At 46.5% G+C, this 17,318-nt stretch overlaps 2 protein-coding genes across 2 annotated transcripts; both read left to right on the top strand.

Moving 5' to 3' along the window:
- Positions 1 to 5,186: 5,186 nt before the first annotated feature.
- On the top strand, positions 5,187 to 13,738 carry EIF5A2 (eukaryotic translation initiation factor 5A2). Its single transcript, XM_074878498.1, has 5 exons — positions 5,187 to 5,504; positions 7,006 to 7,110; positions 8,703 to 8,834; positions 9,511 to 9,601; positions 13,198 to 13,738. The coding sequence occupies exons 1-4, from the start codon at positions 5,340 to 5,342 to the stop codon at positions 9,568 to 9,570; spliced, it is 462 nt and encodes a 153-aa protein (XP_074734599.1). The 5' UTR covers positions 5,187 to 5,339; the 3' UTR covers positions 9,571 to 9,601; positions 13,198 to 13,738.
- Positions 13,739 to 13,895: 157 nt separating this feature from the next.
- RPL22L1 (ribosomal protein L22 like 1) lies at positions 13,896 to 15,544 on the top strand. The gene is made up of 4 exons (XM_074878500.1): positions 13,896 to 13,927; positions 14,213 to 14,305; positions 14,696 to 14,817; positions 15,292 to 15,544. The coding sequence occupies exons 1-4, from the start codon at positions 13,919 to 13,921 to the stop codon at positions 15,434 to 15,436; spliced, it is 369 nt and encodes a 122-aa protein (XP_074734601.1). The 5' UTR covers positions 13,896 to 13,918; the 3' UTR covers positions 15,437 to 15,544.
- Positions 15,545 to 17,318: the final 1,774 nt, after the last annotated feature.

The following is a 17,318-nucleotide window of genomic DNA, read 5'->3' as shown; positions in this document are numbered from 1 at the left end:
CCAGTCCTTGTTTTCCTGTGTGTTATGAGGTGAATGATAATAGAAAGCCTGATCTGATTACTGTAGTGCAGCACAAGACATTAGTTTAACAAAGCCCACAACATTAACATTACCCATACCTATATCCCTGAACTTCGCAGAGGATCTGCCTGGGGGTTCAGAGGCACTTAAGTAGAATCAGTCAGTGCCAAGTTTCAGGTTGTGCTTCCTTGCAGCAGCTGCTGCGTGGAAGGGACTCGAGTCTTCTCCTTCCAGGTTGGAACCTCCCACCAGGGACCCTCTCTGACCTTCTAGGGCCACAACTGGACAACATGCCTTCATGCATTTGACTATTATCATTTAATTTATGTGTATATTCCCCTGGAGATGGTGCTTTGCTCATCCCCGGCATGTTTCAAATCAATTCCGTTAATGGTTGCAGTGGAGCGGGCTGCAGCCGGGGACAGGATGTGCAGAGCTCGGTGCTGCTGAAGGCTGCAGCAACCCCCATCCTCACCAGGGCTGTGGTGGAAGGAGTAAGCTGATACGCTGGGCTGAACTATCACAAGTGCACTTTTACCATGTATGACGATGCAGGAAAGGGTCATACGAGTTGGTTAAATCTGCAGAAATGTTTACTTTTGTCTTGTCACATCAGGCTGGTAATTAGGATTGTACACTTTATCTGTCCTTGCTACGTGCAAGTTCCAGTTAAAACTTGTTCTTGAGGCACAGCTTGTTGAATCATTATTTTTATCTCTCAGTGTAACAGTTTTACTAAGTTGCTAATCATTAAGAAAATTTAAAAGACCGAGTCATACTTATTAGCTAAATGGTCGTTGCACTTTAGTTAACATGCGAAATGTGTTCTTATACTGTGGTTGGCTAATAGCGCAATATAATTAATAATCCCCGAGAAAGCATCTTGTCAGCAAGAGGTTTGACAGTGTTTTCCTAATGTGCTGAGATGACAGCCATTAAGACTTTTCTGTTGTGTCAGATAAATGGCTAACGATACCTAGTTTCCCACTCTCTAGGCTTAATTTTAAAATTAGTTTGACTTCCCTAATCCAATAAACTCGGGACATTTGGCCCCATTAACACTTTCCACACTAATTTATCACAGATTTTTCTGCCTCACTTCAACTTGTTTTTCATCACTGAGAAGCACTATCCTCCATCTCCTGAGTCAAACAGGTGATGAGGATGAAGCTGAACCACGTCCTACATAGGCAGGGACCAAGTCTTTGAGGGATGATGTGTTTTCTGAGGTGCTCAATGTCCTCATCTTTCACTGAAATCTATGGGAGCTGAGGAATTACAAAGCAGAACATCAGATCTGGATCCAGCAGCATGTGTAAGCATGAGATTTAGGTTAAGGTAACTGAGCCTATGCTCAGGTGCTTCTTTAAATCGGGAAGCAACACTGGCAAGCTTTACCCAGAGGCACCGCCTGAATAGCCATGCTCAAAGGGAAGGAGTCTCCTCCCCAGCAGGGTGGTGATAAATCCTGGCTGTAGATCAGCGGTCCTTAAATTTTACAGGCTGTAGATATAACCGCAGACACGAGGCTTGGGTAATGCCTTGTGGTTTTGCCTCCCTGTATTCTGTTCAGGACAGAGAGCGGCTCTGGTGACTATGAAAAACATCAGGGCTCCCCAGGTCGTGGGTGGGATATCCCTGTACTAGCACCGTTGCAGCTCCAGGAGGAGGGAACAGCCGGAGTTACTATGTGTTTTCCCTCTTCCTAGTGGGAGTTTCAGATGGTTCCCGATAGCAAAATGCCCCTGCACTGTCACCGCTTGCCTCTGATCTCCAGTGCGTGCCCAAGGTAATGCCCTGGGTGTTTCAGACAGCCGGCCGGGTGCGCACACCTCATCCGACCGTGTTTGGTGGTTCTGCGGGCCGCAGAGCGGGAAGTGTGACCATGCAGCAGCAATCCTGCAGTAGTTTTTAAGCATCCCAGGGCATGCTGCCCCTAATAATTGTAGGAACCATCCAGCATCTCAGAATCCCTTTCTCAAGGCCGATGTAAATGCAGAGTGAGTCACTGGCACAGCATTCGTTCCTCCTAGGAAGCAGAAGGTGAATGGCAGGATTAAAGCAGTGCCTGGAGCAGAGCGGGGTGCCTATGGCAAGGTCACTGCAGAGGCTCTTTAATCTGGCTCATGCTACACAGAGAGAGTGTAGGTAGGAGCTCAGAGGGTCTGCTGAGCGCTGCACTGTCCTTTGGAGGTGGAGATCATTGGTCCCCAGCCCCTCACGTGTCCTCCTGCTCGAGGCTGCGCCAGAAGCCAGTGTGAACCCCGACTCCCAGCAGTCAGGACACGTTGGTGGGATCCCAGGTAAGACAGCTCAACAGGTGAAACACAGACGCTTGCTCAAGTTGGAATAGGGTTGTTTACGCTGCTTTGCTCATGACCCGTCATTTCTTATCTCCTGACCTGAACCGAGTCTTGCTGAATGAGCCTCCCTCTGCTTTCCCATGGTGCTCACCCAGCACTGAGGGGAACAAGCCTGGATGAACTGCTCATCACCGCTCTGCAACTGGCTCTCTCTCAGCCAGCCTGCAGGGCCCTCCTGCAGGGCTCGTGTGGTGTAAGCACCAGCTCCTGAGTTCCAGTGGGTTTGCTGGAAACAAGGTGGGATGTTTGCCCCAGCACTGACTGAAATGCATACTGTTGAGGCTTGGCTTTAATGAGGTGCTTTAGGGTGTCGGACAGTTCTCCAGAACATAACTGAGAACAGATACAACTCACTCACTCTAAACTCTAAAAGTTTTCTAATCCCTGATCACTTCTGCAATGCAATTCATATAAAGACTTAAGACAGGAGAACCAAAGCTTGATAACATATTGAGTCTACTCAAAAGAAAACGTGTATGTGTGATCCAACTGTGCAACACTGTAAAAGAACTACATTTAAATGTAAAAGGCCATGATATTTACAAAAATGCTTTGAAACCAAATTGCTTTTGTTGTATAGAAAAGTGGGATAATCACATTAGTACTATCAAGAAACACTTTAGAAAACAAATGTTGATCCAGACAAAGGAATGATGCCTGCAAGCAATGACTGATGGAGCTGATTTCCAATTTTTTAATTGAATCTGGAATAAAGGCTGCCTTGGAATATTTGTTTTGTGTCTCAGAAATAAGTATTATCCCCAGCTGCACTTCAGTGAAAGACTTGATTTAGTCCAGAAGATCTCTCAAGTCATCCAAAATGAAACTGTTCATTGTGGAAAATCAACCAAATTTATAATCTGATACTTGAAGGAAAAAAATTATCCATAGTGCTTAGCCCCAGCCTGCTCCAATTAGGGTTCAGAACAGTTGGTATTTCTCTCACAAAGTATTTTATTGGAAGAGAAAAAAAAGCCCTAGAGCACGTGCAACTAGTCATATACTTGCAGGTAAATAAACACACACTGCACATGTAAAAACACTTAACAGAATGCCTCAGACTCTGCTTATCAACTGACACAGAAGAAAAATGGGCAGTTCCCCAGGGTAAACTGTATCATCTTTAGAGCAGGCTGGGTGAGGCAGCACCCGCTGAACGCCCTGGTAACAGAAGAGAGCCACCATCTTGACCTGCTGGAGCATTATAAAGGGCCAAACCTATCTCCTTGGGTACACGCTGTACCATTTGGAGTGGGATCTATATAACCAAGGGCAGGACCACAGGCAAACCAATTACACAGATTAACACAAATTAAAGATCCCCTGACAAACCATTTAAAAATGTGATGTTAAACGTGACTCGTGTAGAAACCTGATTAGAACACAGACAGCAAGCTCAGGATCTCTGGCAGAAAACACAGGACAGCACATTGCAGCCTGTGGTGCCGATGGCAGAGGCCAGCTCTGATAATGCTGTCACACACGCCACTGAATTTCTGTGGTTTTTTTGTTTGTCTGCTGTTCATAGGTGATCTGCATTGCATACTACAGGGCTGGGCCCCATCCACCAGCAGCTCCACAGAAGAGTCTTCAGGTGACGTCGGCCAAACAGCTAAAAGTATTTTGGCATCTGACTTGAAAAGTTTTAACAAAAATAAGCATTTGGCCTCGTTTTGTTCGGGATCCACCTGTCTGGCTTTGTGGCTGCGTTCATCACCACACCCCTCTCCTCATACAGCGCAGGGGGTGGATGCCAGAGGCTGGTGAGGGGTAGGGTATGGAGCCATCTGAGTCTCATCTCCATTAACGAGAACAGGCTTTCACCACGGCTTCTTGGAAGTTTCAGGCCCTTTTGACTCATTGGTGCTCTCGTTTCTGATTATTCTGAAAGGGGGAACATTAAGCGCACAAATGAACTTTGTGTCGACAGTTAAGCACATCTCACGAAGAAGCGTTATTCCACCAGGCTTTACAAACACCCAATTCGTTTAAAACCTACTTGTGTCGCCGGGAAGCCACTTGACCGCCCGCCCTTCAGGGGCAGAGGCCTCCAGGGCCGCCCCGGCGACAAGATGGCGGTGGGGTGGGCAAGGCGCTGGGGAGGAGGCGCGTGGCGCCGCCTGGCGGCAGAGCGCGCGCGAGGGCGAAGGGGTTGCCGCGGTAGCAATGGCGGCGGCGCCGCGCGACCGGCGCGAGGGCGCCTTGAGCCCAACCGCTCTCCGTAGGCGCCGGCGAGGGGCGGAGCGAGCGCGCGGGTTGGGGGGGGTGAAAGCGGGAAGCGCCCCCAGCACGTGGTCAGCCGGTGGGCGGTGGGGAGGGGGGGTGCGAGGGGGTTAGCCCCGCCCCCTCGGCGCGCGGCGGGGGGCCCGGGCCAATGGGCGCGGCGGCCGGCGGAAGCGGGAGGGCGGGGCTGAGCGGTGCGCGGTGCGCGCGCTCCCCGCCGCCCGCCGCCCCTTCCCGCCGCCCGCCGCAGTGGTCGGGCGCGTGTGCGCGGCGCCGTGCCCCGCCGTGCCCCCGCCCTGCCCCGGCCTCCCCGGCCGTCCTTGTAAGGTAAGAGGCGCCGGTGGCGCCGCTTGGGCACGGCGCCCGGGGCTGCGCGCCGCTGGGCCGCGGCGCTGAGGGGACGGGGAAGTGAGGGTGAGGCGAGGCGCGGGCGCTGCCGCCGCCGCCACCGGAGAAGGGGGGGGGCGGTGCGGAGAGCCTGTGGGCCTCGGCACGTGGCGGGGAGCGCGGCGGCTCCCTGCCCGCCGGGCACGTGTGGCGGAGCGAGGCGGGCCCGCCCCACCCCCGCCGCCGCCGCCCCGGGGCGCCGCCATCGCGCTGCCCTCGCCGCGGGGGCGGGGGGGGTTGGCTGGGTTGGGGTTCCCCGGCCCGGCCCTTCCCACCGCCGGGGCTCTGAGCCCGACGCTCTCGCTTGCGTGCAGCCCCCCCACCCCCCCCCCCCACCCCACCGCCATGGCCGACGAGCTGGACTTCACCACGGGCGATGCCGGCGCCTCCTTCACCTACCCCATGCAGTGCTCGGCGCTGCGGAAAAACGGCTTCGTGGTGCTCAAGGGGCGCCCCTGCAAGATCGTGGAGATGTCCACCTCCAAGACGGGCAAGCACGGCCACGCCAAGGTGAGCGGCCCGGGCGGGCTCGGCGAGCCCCGGTCTGTTGCGCAGCCCGCAGTGTGTGCTCCTGCGGCTCCCGGCCCTCCAAGCGGCATCGCCGGTAGCTGCGCGGCTGGCCAAGGGGGAAGGGTGTAGCGTTTCATTTGGCAGAGGGTTCTGTATCCTGCCTTTGCTTTTCTCGCAGCAGTGTCTCGCGTGTCTCTTCGCTCTTAAAGCTGGCTCGAGGGTTTCCAGTAATGTCAGGCAGGAAGGGTTGAGGACAGGGGGTTGGGTTGGTTTTTTTTCTCCCAACTTGTTAAAAAAGCTTTAACGCTGGTAGTGATAAAACGTTTTTCTGCAGTGGGGATAGAGTAAGTTCTGGAAGGGGGGGGCTGATGAAATCACTAGGGCGTGGTTGGATTGTGCTGTCTACCCACCAAAGCACTCTCGTGTCTTCCCGTGCTAGCAGACTTTCACTATCGCAGGGCTCGATTTAAGTGCTTACTAGAAGTGCCCGTGCTCTGTTACATAATCCAGCAGAGCTCGGCGGACAATCGTTACCTCTGTGGGCCTGCTCTGGCCCTGTTTTGCTAGCTTGCCTTGCTTCTTCTTTCCTTTTTTTCAGTACTGGAGTACCTTCCCCCTCCTGCGTCCCAGCAGGGACATTCTTAGGCTGCTGTCTGAGGCTGCAGTCCTGCTGTCTGAGGCTGCAGTCCTGCTGCCTAAGCAGTTGGCTTCTGCAGCTGTCCAGAGCTTGGACCAAGGCTAGACTCCCCCTTCGTTAATTCAGCAACGCTTTATGGTGGATATATTAGAGTTTGGAGACAGATCTATTCCAAGCACGGACTAATTAGATTTGAAAGTTTCCACAACCTTGTAGGATACGTGTAGGTGGGTAAAGTATTTAGGATTTGACAAAGCTAGAGTGTACCAAGCCCTTGCCAGTCTTTTTTCTTTCTCCCTCCCCTTGCTTTTTTTATGGCTTGTTTTATTAGACAGATCCAGTTTTCTTAAATACTGAAACAGTTGTGAGAGTGGAAGGACCTGAGAAGAGCAGGCTATGAACTGGTAATCTAAGCTAGCTGCAGCGGACAGTTGCTGCTGGCATAAAGGGAGGTGGGAGCTGCTTTAATCCCTGTGCATGACTGCCTCTTCTTTTCCCCTTAACCTTCGTGTTGTCACCAACACTGTTGTGTTTCTCAGAACAGCTAGAACTTGAAGTAAATGTTTTCTTAACTGCCGCATACTCTGAGCTCTAGCTTGTTGCTGTAAAACTCCAGAAGGCTGTGGCTGTGGAAGATAACAGTGGCTGATCTTGGTTCTCATGTAGTGTTTCTATAGTGTGCTGTGAAAGGGCGTGAGAGGCCTCTCGATGCTTGGGCTGCTTTCATACTGCAAGCAAAGGGTCTAGGCAGAATCTGGTATTACACGTGATCTCTTAGAAAACTGGAACCAGCAATGCTGATGGCAGTGGCATCTTGCTTCTCTAGGACCAATAGTAACTGATGTTACTTTTCTTCTCTAACAGGTTCACTTGGTTGGTATTGATATCTTCACTGGTAAAAAATATGAAGATATTTGCCCATCCACTCATAACATGGATGTTCCAAATATCAAGAGGAATGATTACCAGGTGAGTTAACAGTCACCGTGTCCTCTCACACATTAAGAGGCTTTATACTCCTAATACCACATGCAAACTCTTCATCCCAAAACTTGCCTCTCGATTAATAAAGTACTATTGTCAGAATTAACGGAACTTGCCTGTCTAGACATGACATTGCTGAACTTGTAGCATTTACTGAATTGTTAAAACTGTCAGAGCTCACTGCTGGAGAGCTCTTTACTGTACTAAGGACCGCATGTTATAGTAACACTCTTCAGAAATTATAGGTAATAGACATAATTCAGAACCAAATTTTTTCTAGCTCATGTTGTAAGGTCGCTTCTTTATTCTTTGTGATACTGGCAGCCTTTAGAATCTGGAGAGGTGATCCCTGCTGCAAGTTGTTATTAGTTAAAGGATAATCAAGATCTCACTTCAAGTAAATTTGAATCAAAGCATATATTGTAATTTATAATTTCACCCTTACATAGGGTAGATGAATCAACAAGACAGTCTTAAACTGCATCTGATGCCAATTCTAACTTCCTACCGTGCTTTCTGCTCCATCCGTGGAAGCTGGCTTTAGTTGATCTCAAGTAATTTCGGTGCTTCTGAGCTCTGCTCTGAAATATATGCATGGAGGGAACTTGGCAGGCTTCTGTAACTTCTGGAATGCCTTCTGTGATACGGATAGTGAGCTCTTAAAAGCAGCACAATCCAGGTTCCGAGCTGTAACGTGTCGGCTATCTTCCCATTGTCTTGGGGGCAGTTTTGGTCAGGAACCGATACACCCACATTAGTTGGAAAGCTGCAATTGCTTGACAAAGACAAAATTCAGAGTGTTAGCAACTCTTCAGGATAGCTGATGATGTTTGAATAAAGTGTGACTAGCCTGTCTTAGGGCTCAGACCTTCCCAGAGATGCTTAATTTTATCTTGGTGATCTTTCTCTCGTGTTCTTGGTTCCTTATTGCTACTGAAATTCTTGCTGGTTATCAGACTTCACGTTAGGGCTGCCTTTTGGGTTTACTGTTACGTGTTTCAGGTTCCTTAACCTGCTCTGTCAAAATAGCTGTTCCCCTTAGCTCAGGCTATCAGTTAGGCTGAAAACAGCATTTTAAAAGTGCTCTGGAGCTCGGTGCACGTTCCCAAATGTATTCGTTAGCCTTCAGCATAAATGATGGTATCTCATTGTACAAATGAAGGTATAGAAGTGTGCAGTTCAACTGCTGTATACTTTGTACACTTTATAAAAGCAATGCTGTTCAATGAACACCATTCCAGTTACTGTTTCTAATTCACAGATGTAAAAATCTGAACCAGTGACCTGGAAGCAGTACATTTTCTAGATCACAAGGATGGGTTTTGCAGTGCCCCACCTCTTAAGAAGTAACCTGCAGGCTTCTGGTGGTTCTTGATAGCAGACTGGCTTTTGCCACAGTTGCCCTAACTCTTGGTCCTCTAAACTGTTGTTAAAAATTGACTTAAATTAGGTTCTTCACTGTACAAGCACAGTACTAAAGAATTAATGTAACAGGTAGAGTTCACTGCCTTCTGCTTATCTTCAGCTACTGCCTACTACTGATGTTAAACTTCCTAAAAGTGAACTTCTCTTCACAGCTGATAGGTATTCAGGATGGGTATCTCTCCCTGCTGACAGAAAGTGGTGAAGTTCGTGAGGATCTAAAGTTGCCAGAAGGGGATCTTGGCAAAGAAATAGAAGGAAAATTCAATGCCAATGAAGATGTGCAGGTAAGTTATAGAGGGCAGGCAAGAAGAGTTACGGTTAATTCCATTTAATTAAACAATGAAGAAGTCTTAACTCTGATATTGACCATTTGTGTCTCTTCATGAAGAGTGGGTTAGAAGCACAGGAATTGGTCCTTTGAGATGCAGAAGGACTTTTGTCCTGGAGCACACTATAGCACTGAAGCCTGGCTCAGTTGACAGTGAGGTAATACGTCTCAATTGTCTCAAATGTCTAGATAAATCCTCACAGTGCTGTCTGTATAGCATGGATTGGAGCCTCCAGGCTTTCTTAATCAGGACCAAGTGTAGAGTTTTGTGAAGTAGTCTAGTTTGCTGTGTTAGCAAACCTGTCTGCCGGTCAGCTCTGCAGACTAGTCTAAACTGGGCCACACCAGTTGCTAGTTTGGCTCTATTGCAGGAGCTTCTTCGTCTTCCTGTGTTGTACGAACCTCAAGCTGCCAGCCAAGGCAATAATGGCAAAGAGAAGGCAGCAGAAGAGCAAATCGGTGGGAAGGGCAGATATTGGGGGAATTCTTCTAATGACTGAATTCTACCAGCTTCAACTTCCTTTTTTCTTCTCAGGAGAGATGGGATAGACATTAAAATGTGAGAGTTGGTAACTTCTAGGAGTGCTTCCTCTGACATGGTTTGGAGCTCATCTATCTGTCTTTTCTTCCAGATATCCGTCATAAGTGCAATGAATGAAGAATGTGCTGTAGCCATAAAGCCTTGCAAATAAAGAGGATCACCAGGCTCGGGCAACTGCTCAGGTCTGGACAAACCACAGATCTATAAATTCGGTTCTTATTGTCACCAAAGCTCTGGCCTTCACAAGCAACCTCATTTCTTTTTTGAATTGTTAAAATGCAGTGCTGGATTCTGGATTAGTGTTGCAGGCTAACTGGCAGTTTTCAAAGTCACTGAGATTTTAATTCTATTTTAACATTCCTGTGGGTTTCAGCTATGGATCTAAGAAACCAATCAGGTGTTACTAGTGGATATATTTTTATTTGCTTGAGCAAAACAGTGTTTGTCTGTATGAACAGACAAAATACAGTATTCAGGGGCTTTTAGATAAGCTGGTAGGTATCTAGGATTATAAAGTGACCTAGAGCACAAATAGTATTTTTCTTGACATGTTTAGGTAGAACTGACAATACAAGTAGCTCTTTTTTTTTTTTTTAAAAGCTTAAATATTTTGTGGATTGGGACTCTTGCAGAACTGTAGGTGCCAATCGCAACTTTTAGACCAAGAAACTCAAGTGATCAAAAATGCCAGCTGGCTTGACCAAGCCCCAGTGGCCATGTGCAACTTAACTGTATTACCTCTGTATTCTTCTTTGCCAACTTGTTGGCTTATTGTAATGATAAAATGGAGTCAAAGCCTACCTGTGGTTTAGGCAGGCAGTTGGAATATTGGGTAGATAAGACATAGATAGGTCGAGGGGACACAAAGGTGAGAATGGATGGTAAAGCTATAGACTTTCACTCGAGGCCTTTGTCAGACTTGAAAAATAAAATAGAAAAATGCAGTTCAATTGCTTTCCTTTATTGTATTTATCTTAAACTATAGAAGGGTGACAAACTCCATGGGAATCTGTTGCAGTGCTTCCAGCTTTAGGTTTTAATCTTCAGGTTCAGACCATATTTTTGTAGCACAGGGACCACATGTTTTTCAAAAAGTGGGACAAACTGTAGCATTGAGCCTATACTAAATGCATGTGATTCTTTTTAAAAAAAAAATAAAACTATTGTATTTTCAAAATAGAGACTTGACAGACAATACTGAACAACCATGGCTAAACTATAAAAGTAAATAAATTGCTACATAGTTATGAAAGCTAGCTCCCATCCAAGGGAGTTCTGAGTCACTGAAACACGCATGCATGCCTCTTAACTATTTAGTAGCTTAACAGGCAAACACAAGGCTTCACAGCAATAGTTCTGGAAGGATAACTAGCCTGCTCCCGTTTAAGGCGTTCAACTTGAATTCTAAGACTTGGTGACTCTTCATGAGTGGGAAGCTTCCTCAGTCCGTGGCCCAGACCTCTCTTCACAGTTCATAAATTGTTTCATGAACTTGCCTTAAGCTTCAGTGGCTATTGGCTAATGGAGGACAACTTGTAAACACGTGGCATGCTGCCCTGGACAGCACGCGCAGTTCACGCTATTGGCAGTGAAAGTCAGACTTTGCGCTGCTGTTAACTGCTTAAGATGTTTGCAGCTTAATAGTATGTACTCTAATCCCCCAAGGGCTCATGGCAACTGTCCTGAACTGCCCTTGTACATACTGTGTCAGGGTTTAGTAAATCTTGGAGGTCTAATGTAGATGGCAAAACCATGCTTTTTCCACAGACTTCTCATGACAGGGAGAGCAGTACCAGTGAAGGTAAAGACAGCAATAAATATACTCTGGTAATAAAGCACAGTTACCTGGGACACCTGGCAGAAGTAGGATACTGCCGCACGCTCTTGCCTTGCACAGTATGTGTTGCAAGTGAACTCTAAATAGCACCTTAACTGAAATGGCAAAACCGCTTTTAAAAAAAAAAGCTATAGATGCAAGAGATTGAAATACATTCAGATTAGTTTTGAAGTGCACGCTTAATAGTTCAAGCTAGCCTGCACCGTGTTCCTTCCTGCCTCTCCATCGAACTGGTACCTGAAAGACAGGCTTTGTTGGTTTTGGAGGTGACTGTGAAACCATTGATGATGGTCTTGACAGCAAGCTGCAGTGTGTGATGTCAAATGGGAAGTCATAGGTTGCTATGTCAAACTAATGCAAGTTCTGATGCCATCACTGCATTACAAATACTTCTAATGTGCTTGAAAACTACAAGACTTGGACTTGCTCTTGTTCTGCTAGAGCTTTAGTCTACTTTCAGGTGCCTGTCTGTCCTATAAAACCTTGTTGGACCACAGGTATTTGGTGCCGCTGGCCCACAATTTAAGTATTTACTTAAGACTGTAAGGTCTCTGGGATGGGGGCTGGTTTTTGTCCTGTTCCTGCAAGTGGGGTCCTGGTCTGACTGGAGTTTTCAGGTACTACAGCAATCTAAAGGTAGAGGTTTTACGACCTCCAGCTTGCTGGAAGAGCCCTCCTTGGGACATATGGGTGTCCTTCTATTGCAACCTTCAGTTCTGCAAGATTTAAATGATTAAGTACTTCATTATAGGTTTGTTCTTATATACTTAGTTGTCTTTTGTGAAGCACTTCGAACACTATGGAAGTGCAGAGCATTGGCTCGTCATGCATGAAGTTTCCCATAGGTAATACATAAGCATGAGTCTTAAGCATAATCTCCAAGTTTCAGTAAGGTTAAAAGTTGCTTCTAAATTAGAACATGTATTTGAGGCATTTTTTCCAAAGTAAGATGTTTCAGTTTACTGTCAGAATAGTTTGCAACAAACTTTGTGATCAGTAGTCCATATAGATACGTATTTGTAAGATCCCTAACCAAATGCTTAGGGAAATTCTCCTTTCATAACTTTAAAACAAATCTTACCGATGTACTTGTTCTGTAGTACTGTCTTAACACTTGTGTCAAAACCGAAAACTATAAACTTCTAATAGCTGATGCAATTGCTTAGAGTAAAGGCTGTGAAAACTAGGAGGTGAAGAAAAGTATTTCCACTCCAAATAATGCATTTTTTTATGGCTCCAATTCATTGAGTTTCTCTTACTACTTTACAGCATTGGAAAGACTGCAGTGTTTCCTGCCTCAAATGTTGGCAAATAATACTTTAAGATTTCAACAGATCCTTCTAATTTTTGCTTATGATGGTGGTTTTTCAACTAGGCTCTTGCTAGTTGAGCCACGTTCTCAGGGCTGTTTTTTTTAAGAAGTTTGCTGAATTTCATTGTTTTAACGTAACTGCTTTCAAGCCTCTTGCAGGTTTTTCTAATCCACAGTATACCCAGAAATGGGGCACAGTCTGTAGTTTCACAATACAGGTAATTTTACATAATCTGTAAAGAAGTCAAAATTGTTAACAGTTCAAACTCTTATGATTACTGCAGGTCAGTCTCACAGAAATCAAAATTCAATAAATCCCACTTTTTTTGGTTGAGTAATTTAGAATGTAGTTTGTTACAGTAGATCTAAACTTCAGGAAAAAAAAAAAAAAGACCTTGTTAAGGATATTTCGAGTATCTCGCTTATACACTGAGAATGTTAACGAAGGCGTAGATCCTGGAGGTGCTGCGGTGGGCGTGTGGTGGAGTGTTGGGCAGCTCGGCATGGCAGGCCGAGGGCATCAGAAGTCCCTCCAGCATCTGCGGTCTGGCCCTGCAGTATTTGGCATCTGAGAGTGACTTGGTTTGTGACCAAAGCAAAATGTTTGCTGTGTATTTGCTGTATTGCAGAAAACCCCTCTTGTCCTGTGCTGTATGTTGTAAGCGTAAACTGTTGTTTGGTGTGGCTTTCAAAACGCGGGGGGAAGAGGAGTGATGGCGATGACTCGTTTTACTGCTGATGGCAAAACCCAGACCCTGTAAATGGCGTGAAGCGGGAGCGGCAGTCCTCGTGGTTCGGCTGTTTCGGGAGCTGTATTGTTCTCACCACCCCACAAACGATGGATGGGGGGAAAGATGTAGATGTGTGGGGTTTTTTGCTCCAGAAATAATAAAGACGTCAGTGCTGTGGGGAGCTGGGTGCTGGTTACGATTACAGGGCGGTGGGAGAGCCTTTAACGCTGCGGGGAAGTTGTGGGATGGCTCTGAAGGTGAGGGGGGGCAGCCGGGCCCTGCTCCCGGCCCCGCCGTAGCGCCCTCAGCCGCCCACAGGAGAAACGCCTCACCGCTACAGGGGCGCGGCTTGCGCGAGGGCAAGAGAAACGCTTGCGGTCCTTTCCAACAGGAATAAAAAACAAAATAAAAACGAAATAAAAAAAGTGACTCGTCAGTGCTCCAGCCGTCTACTGCCTCTTTGTGCCGCGCCGAACACGCGCCCCCACTCCCAGCGGGCCCCGGGCCGCGCACGCGCTGCGCCGCCCCGCGCGCTTGCGTGATGGCGTCACCGGCCGGGCTATAAAAGCGTGGCATGCGCCGCGCACCGCCCTTTCTGCGAGAGCGGCGTGGAGGCAACATGGCGCCGGTGAGTGCTGGGCCGCGGGCCCCTCCGCAGGGACGGGGGGCTGGCGGCCTTCCCGCCGCCGGCGGCAAGCGGGCTTCTCCCGGAGAGGGACTCGAGTGGGTGGCGGCTGGGCCGCGCTGGCTGCGGTGAGCCCCGCTCTCCAGGCGGTGGCGGCCTGGGCCGGGCCCGCCACAGGCCGCCGTGGGGGCACCCTCAGCCGTGTCCCCCGCTTCGCTCTGACTAAAGCTTGTCGGGTGTGGATTGTTGTTGTTAATGTCGGGGATTTTTTTTTTCCCGGTGTTTTAGCAAAAGGACAGAAAATCGAAAAAGTCAACCTGGAAGTTTTGCCTTGACTTGACCCATCCTGTGGAAGATGGAATCTTTGATTCTGGGAATTTTGTAAGTCGTGGTTTTGGTCATACTTCTGGTGCGTGGTATAATAGAAGCTTTAGTACAGTACGGTAACTGAATTACAGCTGAAAAGTTACATTCTAAATCAGTAAAAACAGCTGGTTTTTAAATTATCGGCACTTTTTGAAAGTTTCTTGGATTTAGATGCCTTTTATAGTTAAGGTGGTTCATACCTCTCCATCAGTAGAATTCTGTTTTAGTGCGGGGGTGATTTTTTTTTTTAATTACACTCTGCAAAATCTTACTGCATTGTAAATAGTTGTTATTGGGACATAAATAAATGGTGATTTTTAATACCGCTATATGGCTAGGGTCCCTTCCCTAGTTCATACCTAGGGTGCCATTCCCTAGTGTTCTATTTCTTTAATGTTGAAACAGGAACAGTTCCTAAAGGAGAAGGTTAAGGTCAATGGAAAAACTGGAAACTTGGGCAACACCGTTCACATTGAACGTCTGAAGAACAAGATCACAGTAACATCCGAGAAGCAGTTTTCTAAAAGGTTGGCATAGGTTTCCTTTTGTTGTATTTGTGATAGTGGATTTTGAACAGTGGTATGTTGAACATGACATACTTCTGATATGTACAGAGTTGGTGTTAGCTCTAACCTTGGTAGCACTTGTTAGTGAAAGACTTAATTCAAACAGATTTATAATAGATATTTTAAAAACTGCTTTTTAAAACTCAAGGCTTGATTGTAAATTAATGCTCCCTTTAATATAAGCATAGTAATACAGAGATGCTTTGTGTACGTTGGTAGAAGTGTATCAAGGAAAGATGGGCTTTTAAAAATCATGCTGAATTCATGTATCTGGAATGAAGATATGCTTTTATTATCTGTTATATATGATAAATGTTTATTTCTGGATATAACAAGTGTGGTGTTGCTCTGCTAGAGCCATGTCTTGGGTGGAGTGCAGGCAGCAGTAAGGGTTGTTTAATGAGAAAGTTCTGATCTCTAATTACTGCTTTTAAGGTACCTGAAATACCTCACAAAGAAGTACCTCAAGAAGAACAACCTGCGTGACTGGCTTCGTGTCGTTGCGTCTGACAAGGAGACGTACGAGCTACGCTACTTCCAAATCAGTCAGGATGAGGAAGGGTCAGAGTCTGAGGAATAACTGAAGCTCCGCTTCATACTCAGTGCGGTGTACAAAAGACCAGAACATCTATTTATAAGAACACTTAACTTATTGGTGAATAAAGATTTTGTACCCTGTTTGACAGAGCATGGTTAGTTTTCTAGCTTTTTTTCTTCAATTCTAATTAAAAACCAGCACGGGGAATCATTTGATTTGCAGTTTTCCTTCCCATTAAATCAATACATTTGTTTCTATTTCTATGACGGTGTATTATGGTTCTTGGATCTGATCTCTGGGATTATTTTTTTGAGTATTTCTTTAGTACGAGTGGTAGATTCTTCACTGCAACACGAATCACTCCAGATCCGATAAACCCGTTCTTTTGTTCATGTAATGTCAAGAGAAATTTGAGGAGTTTTCAGTATGAAAATGTGGTATTTGTGGGCTCTGATATTGAACTTTGTGCTTGAGCAAATCTGCTAGTATAGACTGAAGCGTGCCTACTAAATTGTTTAATTTCCTGATGATTTTCCTTTATTATTTCAGTGTTGGTTTCACTGGCAAACCTCTGAGACAGGCTATTAGAGCGTTGCCAAAGCACAAAGCAGTGCATTAACAGTTGCACGACACCTATTTGTGCTACCTAAATTTTATTTCCTAGCTCGTGCATGTTGAGCTTTATATGCTTCAGTGGAAATAACTTCAAACCCCTGAAGTCCTGCCCTCTGACCCAGGACACTGCCAGAGTGCTGCCTTGGTATCTCCTATTTGAGAAAAGTCAGGCAGTTCTGAAAGCAGTTAGTATCCGTAGTTAATACTGTGGTGAAAAAGCAACATTGTTTTTCACAGTAAAGCTGCAAATACTTGAAAACTTCCAGACTGTTTCCTTTGCTGCACAGGTTAAGCGATGGGCATGACTAATGGGTTGTATTTCAAAATCCATCTGCACCTGTGTTTTCAGAGTTGTGCTTTTAGCTGACAACGCATCCTGTACACTAGACCGGCACAACAAAACTGGTCTGATGAGATGGCACAAGCACAAACCCCATCAGAGCTCACAGGAGGGTGCTGCCTTGTCACCCTTCCTTTTAAAGCAGGCTGGCAGCTCTGCATGTGGCTGTAATAGCAGCAGACACAGATTGTCATTAGTCAAAAGACATGAAAACAAGGCCTGGGATTTCAAGCAAAGCAACTTATTACATGGCTGGGTTTGGAGGAAAACGGCCTAAGTGCTCGTGTGATTGTGTCACTCAGCTTCACTGCAGAGGGTGGAGTCTAGGAACTGCTTCCCCAGTGCCTGAAAACGTGAACTTTGAAAAACCAAAATTCTGAGTTTCTGAAATAATAAGTGTGAATCTAGAGTACTTTGTAAATTTATCAGCCAGACATTCCTGGTTTATCCCTATGTTGCTGCCCAAGTTCAGCTGGCTGTACCCAGAGCCTCCTGCCCAGCTTTGCTCTTTGGAGTGTGTAGGCTGTTTCAGCTCTTGCACAGTCAGGAGCTTTATCAGGTCAAAGCGGGTCAGTCACAGTGCAGATACATAGAAACCACAAAGGGGGGTGGGGGGGGTGGGTGTAAATTTAAATGGCATGTTTATGATTGTTGATTGTTAAAGTTTCATGGAGAAAACCAGCTGATGAGCAGGTGGCCTCAACAAAGCTTCAGAAAAATGGTGATTCTTTCCTAATTTAATGTATTTCAGACCTGGAGAGGCCAGGTGTAATGCAGGTGGCAGGCAGGAAACAGAGCCTGTTATCATTCACATAAGGTAATTAATACAAATTATTGATCAGAATTGAAGTGAGCTTTTTTTAAAAGCCAGAGGTCAGCATTTCTCTGATCTTTGGTGGGTGTAACTCATTGAGATGGCAGTTCTGCTGTACCAGGAGCTGTCAGGCTCTTTCACTAGGGGACCTGGCA

The sequence above is a fragment of the Strix uralensis genome, chromosome 9, assembly GCF_047716275.1.
Source record: "Strix uralensis isolate ZFMK-TIS-50842 chromosome 9, bStrUra1, whole genome shotgun sequence".
Taxonomy (NCBI): Eukaryota; Metazoa; Chordata; class Aves; order Strigiformes; family Strigidae; genus Strix; species Strix uralensis.
Note: the sequence above shows the minus strand (reverse complement) of the source record. Positions and strands in the feature narration are given on the sequence as shown.

What these genes read in the sequence shown, in the direction of transcription:
- RPL22L1 (XM_074878500.1), top strand. An exon ending in TCTTTGATTCTGGGAATTTT is followed by an intron (nt 14,306 to 14,695) that starts GTAAGTCGTGGT and finishes ATGTTGAAACAG; the next exon opens with GAACAGTTCCTAAAGGAGAA. An exon ending in GAGAAGCAGTTTTCTAAAAG is followed by an intron (nt 14,818 to 15,291) that starts GTTGGCATAGGT and finishes ACTGCTTTTAAG; the next exon opens with GTACCTGAAATACCTCACAA.
- EIF5A2 (XM_074878498.1), top strand. Translation starts at nt 5,340, where the DNA reads ATGGCCGACGAGCTGGACTTCACCACGGGCGATGCCGGCGCCTCCTTC. An exon ending in GCAAGCACGGCCACGCCAAG is followed by an intron (nt 5,505 to 7,005) that starts GTGAGCGGCCCG and finishes CTTCTCTAACAG; the next exon opens with GTTCACTTGGTTGGTATTGA. An exon ending in ATGCCAATGAAGATGTGCAG is followed by an intron (nt 8,835 to 9,510) that starts GTAAGTTATAGA and finishes CTTTTCTTCCAG; the next exon opens with ATATCCGTCATAAGTGCAAT.